Below are 12,035 nucleotides of genomic sequence, written 5' to 3'. Positions count from 1 at the left end.
TTTTGGACTTATGCTCCTGACTCTTCATGGGTAAGACCACTCATATAGGCTGATCCCCTGACTAACGTAGTCACCAATAATACCAAACACCTTGGTTATCCAAGAGGTCCATGGGGGGGGAGGGGAGGGGGCAAGAAAGTATAAATACACAGGGGTCTCCACCCAGCTTCCCTTTTGTATGACACAAAATCAAAACAATGCCCCTTTGTGTGTAAAATTAAAGAGAGGTTTCTGGCTTGTGTGGACACCAAAGAAAGGGTGTCACTACTATCACTACTTGCCCGTGGTAGAAGTGCAGAAAATGTAACCAAGACCTTGTCTATACAAAAAGAAATAGACAGCCAGTTTGAAAGGGTATTGCCATGGACTGGAACAAAGAATATCCTTACATGATATTATTCTACACTGTCATTAAAAATTTTCCCAGACTTGGATCACCCCCATTACATATAATAATTCCTCACACCCATGGGGTGGGGGGAATCATCTGTTTGGAGCTTGGAGACAAACGTAGCACATCTCTAGATATTTTAGAATTACAACAGCATATTATATAATAACCCCAAACAAACTTACAAACTAATTCTTTGAATGTCTGGCAGCAATTTTAAAAGGACATGAAAGGGTTTAATCCCTTCCACTATGTAGAGGGCCCCCTGGGAAGGCACCTGAGCATTCTAAATTGGCCCCTCTTGCCCATTTAGCCAAGAGGGACCAGCTTCTCACAATCCAATTGTCCACAGCTATTGCCTGAGCTTCTGTTCATGCCAAGGGTGAAACCTCATGATGGCTGGTACCATGGATGTGTCTCTCGCCCAGTGGGGTGAGCTGGGCCTCCCTGGAGAAGAAACCTGGGTTCCACAAGATATGTGATCAGTGCTGGGACCCTGCCAGCAGGCGAGGGGATCCCAAGACAGGTGCTGGGCGCGGAGGCCATGGGGGCATAGGCGACCAAGGAGACAGAACTAAACCTCACATCACCCTGCTTGGCCCCGGAGGATGGCTGGTTAGCCAGAGACGGGTAAGATTCCTCAGGGAAGGAACAACCTAAGACAGGCACAGTCGCACAGGGGCCATCAGGAGAGAACTTGGGGGTCAACAAAGGTGGGGCACAGACCTTCACCCCCCCAAGTTTGCAGGGGCCTGAACCCTCACCCCTGCTGAAGGAGATCTCCTGCCCCCATGGCTGCTCAGCTTCACATGCCCAGCTCAAATCGGGACCCAGGTAACAGAGACTTGGCCGACAGCAGATGCCCTCTCACCGCAACAAGACTTGATGGAGATGTCTTGCACCCATGATCCGGGGAACTGGGGTCTAGGATATCTAAATCCAACCTAGCACCAGGAATGCTCAGGGCCTACTCAAGAAGGCAAATAATCCTCTCCATTAATAATTACAGGGTAAAACAAGATGGTTGTTAGAATATTAAATTTGACAGTAAAATAGTAGTCAAGTTTTCAGACTAATTTAAATTGGCCAACCAAAATAAGCAAATACTCTAGAAAAATCAATTGTACTGGACAAAAAAGCTGTTACTAAAGTGTTAACTAAAATTTTTATTGGTAGTTCATCTCATGGTAAAATTGCATAACATATAATGAACCTAAAGCAGTCACATTTTAGTGCAAAAAAGTAAAATTTAAAAGCTATCAAGATTACAGCATAAAATTTCCAAAAGCCTCCCAATATTTAAACCAAAAAAGGGGGGATAGTAGAAGAATATCATGTAAAGAAAAATATCCTGCAAATAAATTACATCTAGAAAATTTTTACTTTAGAAAATTAACTTTCATTTGTAATGCTAACAGCAAGTCACCCAGGTAAAACATACATGGTGTCAAAACAAGCCAAAGGAAAATCATTTGGGCAAAAAAATGAAAAAGGATCGCAAATCAAATTCATAGAAAATGTTCCTTTATTAACTTTTGGTCGAGAGTGTGTTTGTATGTTTTCAGAGAACAGCTCCGAGACATGTGGATTTCTGCGATAGAGGGGAATTGACAGGAGTGCTCCAGCCATGAAGTCAGGGGAGAGACAGTCCAGAGATGGAAGACGCTGACGATGCCTTGCCATACTAGCAGTCAGCAGATGTGCGTCACTGCAGATTGCCCAGGACCAAACCGGAGAGGGTCGGACCTGCAATACCGCCGTTTGTCCACCATCCAGAACTGAAGTATCATTGCTGTTATGAACACATTAACAACTGTTGGACATAGAAACCGGGACTCAAAAGAACTGTTGGCCCAGAAAGAAACTCACTACAGACGGATTCATTTGCCTCTCAGCATAACCATTATTGCTTGTCTCATTTTCAGTTCCTATAAGTGTATTCCTAGTATCACATGAGCTCACTCATCTAGGGGAAAAATGAACAACATAGACTGAAGAACAAGAACAGCATCCATCAGACTGTCAGACCTCAGAGGGAAAGTAGGGGAGGGTGGGGACAAGGGAGATAGATCAACCAAAGGACTTGTGTGCTTGCATATGAGCCTAACCAATGATCACGGACAACAGGGGGAGGGGGGCTTGTGTGTGGGGGGGATTGGGAAGGGAACGGGGGGAGGGGGTTGAGGACAAATATGTGATACCTTAATCAATAAAGTAAAAAAAAAAAAAAAAAAAAGAAAAGAAAAAGAAGTTACATAAGAAGATCAATTTTCCAAGAGGGAAACAAGAATATACTGGCCACTTATTTTATGTGAATGCAGGCGCAAACACACACACACACACACACACACACACACACACACACACACACACACGATAGGAACTTAAACTGGGATTTAAAACTTTTCCTTAAAAAGTAAAATATTCTATAAATATATTGGATTGAAGTGAAATGCAGTTTCATATAATGTGCCTAAGAATTACAGAATATAGATAGTACACAGTAAGTCAATAATGATCAAAACCAATTTTAAATATTTTCAGATATGTCTCAAAAAGGTTCCAAACTAAAAAAAGCAGTTTTATGATAGGCTAAGGGATAATATAAGCATACTTTTTTTTTCTTTTTAAATACATCTTTATTGCTCAGATTATTACAGATGTTCCTCTTTGTTCCCCCATAGCTCCCCTCCACCCGGTCCCCCACCCACCCCATGCCCTTACCCTCCGCCACTGTCCTCATCCATAGGTGTAAGATTTTTCTCCAATCTCTTCCCGCACCCCTCACGCCCCCTTCCCCCCGAGAATTGTCACTCCACTCCCTTTCTATGCCCCTGATTCTATTATATTCACCAGTTTATTCTGTTCATCAGATTTTTTATTCACTTGATTTTTAGATTCACTTGTTGATAGATATGTATTTGTTGTCACTTTGTTGTTCATAATTTTTATCTTTACCTTTTTCTTCTTCTTTCTCTTCTTAAAGAATACCCTTCAGCATTTCATATAATAAAGGTTTGGCGGTGCTAAACTCCTTTAGCTTTTTCTTGTCTGTGAAGCTCTTTATCTGACCTTCAATTCCAAAAGATAGCATTGCTGGGTAATCTTGGTTGTAGGTTCTTGCTGTTCATCCCTTTGAATATTTCTTGCCACTCCCTTCTGGCCTGCATAGTTTCTGTTGAGAAATCAGCTGATAATCATATGGGTACTCCCTTGTATGTAACTAACTGTTTTTCTCTTGCTGCTTTTAAGATTCTCTCTTTGTCTTTTGCCCTTGGCATTTTAATTATGATGTGTCTTGGTGTGGTCCTCTATGGATTCCTCTTGTTTGGGGTTCTCTACGCTTCCTGGACTTGTAAGTCTATTTCTTTCACCAGGTAGGGGAACTTTTCTGTCATTATTTCTTCTAATAGGTTTTCGATATCTTGCTCTCTCTCTTCTTCTGGCACCCCCATAAATCCAATGTTGGTACGTTTGAAGTTGTCCCAGAGGCTCCTTACACTATCTTCATATTTTTTTATTCTTTTTTCTTTTTGCTATACTGATTGGGTATTTTTTGCTTCCTCATATTTCAAATCTTTGACTTGATTCTTGGGATCCTCTGGTCTACTGTTGAATTTCTGTATATTATTCTTTATTTCAGACAGTGTATGCTTAATTTCTGACTGGTCCTTTTCCATTTTTTTGGCATTCTCATTAAGATCCTTGAAAGTCTCACTAAGTTCCTCGGAGGTTTCTAGAAGATTCTTGAGTAACCTTATAACTGTGGTTTTGAGCTCTATATCCAGTAGTTTGCTTCCCTCCATTTCTTTCATTCATGACGTTTCTTTGTCTCTGCATTTTGGCTGCTTCCCGGTGTTGATAGAATGGCCTTGTGTGGTAGGTGTCCTATAGGGCCCAGTGGCTCAGCCTCCCCAATCACCTAAGGTGGACACCCTTGGTGCACCCCTTTGTGGGCTGGGTGCACAGTCTTGTTGTAGTTAAGCCTTGATTGTTGTTGGTATCACTGGGAGGAATTGACTTCCAGGCCAATTGGCTCTGAGGACCTGCTGTGTCTATAATGGAAGAACTGCTGTGCTGGAGACACCCTTATGGGGCAGGACTTACTTCAGTGGGGCTTTGGTGCTCACTGAGTCTGCCTCTTGAGTGTGTCACTTATGGATGTGAGGAGTTGCAATTTGGTATTGTCTCACACTGACCACTACGTACACTGGCTCCTAGATCTCCAAGGAGGTGCAAAATCAACCATTGTCTGAGGCCATCCAGCAGGAGCTACAGCGAAATCTGCAGATTTCTTCTCTTTGTTTGGGGTTTGGAAATTTTGGAGCTCTCTGACCCAGCTGCAGTTTGTTAAGTTAGGGTGCGATAGGACAGGCCATTCATATGCAAAAGCCGCTGCGCACAGCTTGGGTGGGGTTGTAAATTGGGTGGGGCGGGGCCTCAGGGAGTCACCAGGGTGGAGCAAACAGCGATGGCTGCCAGTCTCCGCATCTCAGCATCCCGCACCCCCACGCAGTAACAATGATTCCTGCAAGCACCTCTGTGAGAAAGCCACCCTCACTTTCCGACCTGATGCCAGACAGTCCAGTTTCTTCCCATAGGAGTCTGGGTCCTCACAGTCTCACTGGAAACTGGAGTTCAGAGCAGTCTGGAGCTTGTATCTCCCTCCCGATTGAAAAAAACAGCGCACCCAGTTGCCAGCCCTGTTCAAGCTCCTCTGTACCTCTGCTTTTCCGTGCCTCTGCACCTCCTACCCAGTCTCAATGCGCTTTTTTCTTTCCTTCTAGTTGTAGAACTACTCAGCCATCTTTCCCGCGATTCTGGATGATAGCCATTTTGTCTTTTAGTTGTAGTTTTGTGTTGCGAGAGGCAGCATGTACAGGTATATACCTTATGCCGCCATCTTGGTTTCTCCCATAATTTCAAAAATTAGGGAAAAAATAATCTACAATGTAAAATTTCCATGTTAAATAAGCCATATTGAGCATTTCCATTTTATCTCAGTTTTTATCTTTTCTATTTATACCATCTGGCCTTTGGAAACCCACAATTTTATCTCCTTTTGGCAATTTATCCTTAAATAGTTAAAATTATGGGCTGACAGGAACAATCAATAAGCACAAGATTAAGGTTTCTATTATGTAAGGCAGAAAGAGATGAACTCCAGCAACAGTTGCTCTCTATTTTTCAAAGCTTTTCACAGTAGCAGCATGGTACAAATATGGCCTTCCAATTTTCCTTTTTGTCCTCTTAGATGGCCAAGTTTGAATTATCTCTTTAAATTAATCCAAATGGTATTATTCCTGTGTTGTTAGAGTTTTTCTAGTTAAATGAAAATCTATGGGGCTTTATTTTCTGATCAAAATTATTAACCTTCATTTTCCCCTAAAGGTTGTCCTGTGTTGTAGCATCTCCTGGACTAGGGTGGGAATTAATTAACCCATTAAGAATCTTTTATGAGTGTCAAAGGTGGTAGTTTTAAAAATATAAAGTGCAATTGTTTGCCGATATATAATAGGTTGTGTAGTATGGCTCTACATAAAATTATTCTTACAGGTATAGACAAACAAACTATACTCTAATATAGTAATTATCAAACTGTAGTGTGCATCACACTTACTTGGAGGACTCACTGAAACTCAGATCGGTGGGCTCTATCCCCTAAGTTTCTAATTTAGTAGCTCTGGGGCAGGGTCAGTTAATGTGAATTTCTAGTAATTTATCAGGTGATGTTAATGCTGCTGGTTCCTGGATCCTACTTTGAGAATCACTGATCTAATACATGCCATATACTCAGAAAAGGGGGAGGAGAGGCTTGGCTGTTATTTAAAAGTATGTATTCTCATATTTAAGTGAGAGAGGGCTAAAGAGTAAGAGCCTGCTGCTTGCCTGACTCACAACAGCCTCTTCCTCTTTAATGGTGGGTTTAAAACAGATAAAAAAGGCCCCTCTCTATCAACAGGCTCAAACCAACCACATTATGGATAAAAGACCTAAAGTGAGATAGGTGTTCTAAGGTAGAAAGAACCCTGAACTTAAGGTTGAACATACAAAATTACCTATTTCATAGTTCAAAATTGGTCAACAATATTCACATCATTCAACATAATGGAACAATTGGAATGGAGTCTTGGCTCCAGCACCTACTAGCTTTGTGACCTTGGGGAAAAATCTCTTAATCTCTCTGAACTTTATATAGGAACCTTAAATAACTAAATCTGCTGCACAAGGCTGTAAAAATTACAAAATAAAGCTCAGCAACAACTATGTTTGTAAACTATGATGTGTTATATAGATGTTGATTGCCATTGCTGTTGACTTGAGCATAATTACACAGTACTGGACTCTTTCCATCATCCCACATTCCCTAATTTTTCTGAATTATCATGATCACATTGATATGTGTATTTCCCCAACTAAATGGTGAAAAACTTGAGGGTTTCTTGTTTACTTTATAATAGTAACCTCAGTACCAAGAATATATACTACATACACAAAAGTTCAATACATACCACTGGACTAAATTGCTGGAATCAGAGTATATACTCAGACACAACATTAAGCATAGCAAAAGACTGGGAGGGGATAGAAAGAAGGAGGCTATCCCCATGGTTTTGTTTTGTTTCTTCAAGATAGGTAGAAACCATTTGGTTGTCTAAAAGACTGATGTCTAATCAAAAGACCCCATCCATTTCCAACTAAACTGAGTGAGCAGTCTACTTCTTTTTGTTTCTCAACTCAAACACTGCCCTAAACATATCTTCACACTTTTAAAAATACCATGTAGGTCATTTTAAAAGAGTTGTTAAGCAAGTGTTTGCAATGACATTGATGAGAACTAATTGACACTGCTTTTAGTAATATAAAAGCCCTATATATCTTAAATTATGACTCATCAAAGAGGAAACTGGTTATATTTCATTTTGTGTGTACCATTCCATTGAAAGCTAAATGACCTAAGAAGCTATTTCAAGACTTATTTGCATTTTCATTTGGATAGTTTCTACATATATAACCTGACAATGATGGCAAGTTGGTTTTTCTCTGTATAAATTGAGGTGATGGTCTGGCTATATTAACTAAATGACAATCACACCCAGAAAAGCAGGTTTTGGTTGGAGAAAGAAGTAGTGGATGAAATGTGGATGACTGTAGTTTCTTTTCACTTATCAAATTTATCAGATCATTCCCCAAATCCTCACTTTACTTTCTGCAGTGTGAATTCAGTCTAAATGATAGGGATTACATTCCCATAGGTAACATAGAATCTACTGAGGTGCAGATATGAAAGACATAAGAGTATCATCAAGTGGAACATGGTCTGGATATCTTGCCTGTCTCTGGTGAGCATTAAGTATCACATGCGGAAGGTTGTCTGCTTTATTTGTAAAGCCTAGGGCTAGCTAGCCAAGTTCATCTTTGGGTACGTTAATCTACACAGCCAGGCACTGGAACTACTCAACTAAATAACCTGTCAGGGAAAAATTCAGCAGAGGTGGCTTAATTTTTATAACTTAATTTTTGTTTTTCATGAAAAAAATGCTGCAAATTTATGCCTTTTATAGAATAGTTCTACTCATATAGTTCTGTCCCTGAATGAAAACTTCCCAGCTGAACTCACAAAAGAATCTTCTGGGAACAATATCTAAGGGAAAAGTATTCATTCATTTATTTCTTGTTGTATCCTTGGTGACTAAGTATCACTGTGGGATGCAGATTCCATGGTTTGGGATCCTGGAGTCCCAAAGTCAGGTTTCAACGAAATCTGGAGAGTTCTTTCAACCTTGTGTTTATAGATGTCAACAGGGTACTTTGATTTAGGTAAAGGTTGTGTAAACAATAGAAATAAGAGATGGGGGACGGGTGGAGGAGTACTAAATTCAGTAAGAGTTTAGAGATGTAGATGCAAATTAGCACCATTCAAAACAAGTCTGAGGACCTGTTTCACCCACACAGTTTCATTAACTGAATTTGCATCTCTCAGTCACAGAAATGGCATTTCCACATCCCTGACATTCTAAATATGAGAATTAAATGAAGCCCAAAAATTTCCTCAGTTTGTGAAAATTACACAACGCACAATAAATTCAGACAAAGGGAAAAACTCTCTCAATATTGATAAGAAAAGCACCTAGGAAGTCATCACTTGAAGAATTACAACTAGATTTCATTGCATTGGAAAACAAATGCACTTGAATTAGAAACAAGGTCAAAACTTGAGCTACATTGGTATATAGAGCAGGAAACATTTTGAGGAGTGCATGCCCTCACATTTTCCCTTCATTCAAAATTTTGAACTGGAATAAACAACTGCTTTCTAGGTCTATATCCATCTTACCAGAAATACTCTAAGAAAATATCAACAGGACAACTCTGGTCAATCTAGTTTATGGAACAAAATGCATTTACAGAATAGTTTTATTTGCTACCCCATATTATATCCCCAAATAGTTATAGTTGGTGATGAAGACCACATGTTTCCTTTTCTAAAGCAATAATCCATAATCTAACAACATCAACTTTTAAAGAGAATTTCTGTAACATTCAAATTCAAAACATATTGGGATCTTTCTCCAAAATGCCAGCAAAGTAACTGATGCGATAGCTATGGAAACATTGCTTGCCTTCAAGGTATATCTGTATATATTTTTGTCTTGATTCACATTTCCAAACATGATATGGTCATATACATTGGTAATCCAGACTACAAGAAAATATATTTTAACTATATTAATTTATTTTAAGTAAAAATAAGTTCTAACCTGACCAAGTTCTTCATTAAGGTCTGATGTGTTAACCAGGGCTCCTTCATTAATTTCTTCATCATAAAAGTCCTTATCCCATGAAATAAAGAAGGAGCCCAAGAATTTCTGCATTTCTACTGTGACATACATGGAGACAGGAATGATAAAGTTGAACAGAACCATAAATGATAGGAAGTCGGTGAACATTTTCAAAACCTAAAACAACAAAAAAAGTTCATGCTAATTAAATGTACTCCCATTAAACAAGTGTAATATAAAGAACTAGTTAAGTTTCTATCTTTTTATTTCGATGCTGAAAGCACTCTCTTGCTACACTGAAAAAAACTTGCCAAAGACACTATATCATTGGTCAAACTTATTATCACAGTATGTGAAAACACCCTCAATTTTGTCATTATTCTTCAGTGAATGTATCTTTTGACTCCATACTTCTTCACTTCCTTATGTTGTGTGCACCTCCTACCCCAAGCTAGGAATATAGAATCAAAGTTTCTATGTAGGCATTTATTATGCTCCTTGCATGATATATTACAAGCTCATACTATATTTATATGCCAGCTTCTTGCCCAATTGTTTAAAACTCTTAAGTAAAGAGCTAAAAACAAGCATAGAAGCCCAAATTAAAATAAAACAAAACTCTAAAGCTTTTAAACCATGTAATGGCATAGGGTTACCATTGCCATTGGTAATGGTAACAACCAAGAGGGAACTCAGAAATCAACAAAAGGCATCATTAATTTGAGCAGCATTTGAATCAAGGGTGGTGTGATAACAAGGTGCTAGTTAAAATTTTTAGCATAAAACAAATTACCTTCAAAGTATCCCGCTCCTTCTGGGTCTTTTGGTTATACCAAGGTTCATCATTATATGGGGTATTTTGCCAAATATACTTTAGAATAGTGCATGTTGCAGCTTTGGTCAGTAAGATAAATAAATACACAATCAAGAAGAGATTAATGGACCTGAAAAATAAGACATGGATTGAAAGACCATCTAATTACTTAAGATATCAACCAGGTATAACTTAAATCATCCAATCTTCTAAAGCTTCTCCTGCGTATGATGTGTTACCACAGCACAGGCCTGTATGTATGAATGAACCTTGATTATCACTGCCGAAGTGTTACTCTCAAGTGGTAAAATGGAAAAGCCAGTCCTAACTTGTTTGTCACCAATGCCCCCAAAGTGCAATGGCTGATTAGCTTAACAAACCTTTAATAAGGATCTATAAAATAAGTGACAGGACACACAAACGCAAACACAATATTACCTATTCATTGGTAATGGTGCAAACACACCATTACCTTACAGAAGGAGTAGGTTGTCTCTGTTTCCCTTAATCCTGAAGATCTGGAGTAGAGGGTGGGAAAGCAAATGTAAAATCCTCAAGCTTAATGCAGACTCTTTTAGTCTGAAAGTAGAGCTATGAAGAGGGTGTCACTGATGTACTGGATATCCATGCCAACAATAGCTAGGTCCATGTCAGTGGCAAATGGCTTGAAGGTCTACCAGGTACCACTTCAACATTTGCCTGGAGACTATGATCTATGTTGTAGAACCTCCTTACATATAGCAACTATAGGACCCCAAACCATTATGTAGAAGCAAAGGAAATAAATTTATACTTCAACCAAAATCTAAAAGTACTAGCCATTGCTATCAAACAAGAAGAAGAAATAAAAGGCATCCAAATTGGAAAAGAAGAAGTAAAACTGTCCTTATTCGCAGATGACATGCTATTGTACATAGAAAACCCTAAAGACTCCATCAAAAAATTATTAGACTTAATAAATTAATTTGGCAATGTTGCAGGATACAAAATTAATGCCAAGAAATCTATGGCTTTTCTATACACCAATAGTGAATTTACAGAAAGAGAGACTAAAAAAAAGTAATCCCATTAAACATCGCAACAAAAAAATTAAGATACCAAGGAATAAACTTAACTAAGGAGGTAAAAGACATATACGTGGAAAACTATATGACACTGAAAAAGAGATAAAGGAAGACATAAACAGATGGAAGAACATACCATGTTCATGGATTGGTAGAATCAACATCATCAAAATGTCCATACTACCCAAAGCAATCTATAAATTCAATGCACTTCCCATTAAAATACCAACGGCATATTTCACAGACCTAGAAAGAACTTTCCAAAAATTCATCTGGAATAAAAAAAGAGCCCAAATAGCCGCAGCAATCCTGAGAAAGAAGAACAAAGTAGGTGGGATCTCAATACCAGATATCAAGCTGTATTACAAAGCCACTGTTCTTAAAACAGCCTGGTACTGGCACAAGAACAGACATATAGATCAATGGAATAGAACAGAGAACTCAGAAATCGACCCAAACCACTATACCCAACTAATATTTGAGAAAGGAGGCATGAACATACAATGGAATCAAGACAGTCTCTTCAATAAATGGTGTTGGGAAAATTGGACAGACACATGCAAAAAAATGAAACTAGATCACCAACTTACACCATACACAAAAATAAACTCAAAATGGATAAAGGACTTAAACATAAGACTGGAAACCATAAAAATACTAGAGAATCCACAGGCAGCAAAATCTCAGACATATGCAGAAGGAACTTCTTCACTGATACTGCTCCTAGGGCAATGGAAACTAAAGAGAAAATAAACAAATGGGGCTACATCAAAATTAAAAGCTTTTGCACAGCAAAGGAAACCATCAATAAAACAACAAGAAAGCCCACTGCATGGGAGAACATATTTGCCAATGACATCAACGATAAGGGTTTAATCTCCAACAGTTACAGAGAACTCATACAACTTAACAAAAAGAACATAAACAACCCAATCAAAAAATGGGCAAATGATCTAAATAGACACTTTTCGAAAGAAGACAGA

The 12,035-nt window shown here is 38.7% G+C and overlaps 1 protein-coding gene across 1 annotated transcript in view; it reads right to left on the bottom strand.

Annotated features, from left to right (window-relative positions):
* The window catches only part of ATP11C (ATPase phospholipid transporting 11C), a 252,395-nt gene that overhangs the window by 72,176 nt on the left and 168,184 nt on the right, over positions 1-12,035 (bottom strand). The window contains exons 11-12 of the mRNA XM_028130691.2: positions 9,968-10,118; positions 9,154-9,351 (exon numbers count right to left, since the gene is read on the bottom strand). Of these exons, the coding sequence (XP_027986492.2) occupies positions 9,154-9,351; positions 9,968-10,118 (349 nt within the window). The remainder of the gene's footprint in view (positions 1-9,153; positions 9,352-9,967; positions 10,119-12,035) is intronic.

Source organism: Eptesicus fuscus, chromosome 1 (assembly GCF_027574615.1).
Source record: "Eptesicus fuscus isolate TK198812 chromosome 1, DD_ASM_mEF_20220401, whole genome shotgun sequence".
Taxonomy (NCBI): Eukaryota; Metazoa; Chordata; class Mammalia; order Chiroptera; family Vespertilionidae; genus Eptesicus; species Eptesicus fuscus.
This window is presented reverse-complemented; position numbering and strand designations above follow the sequence as displayed.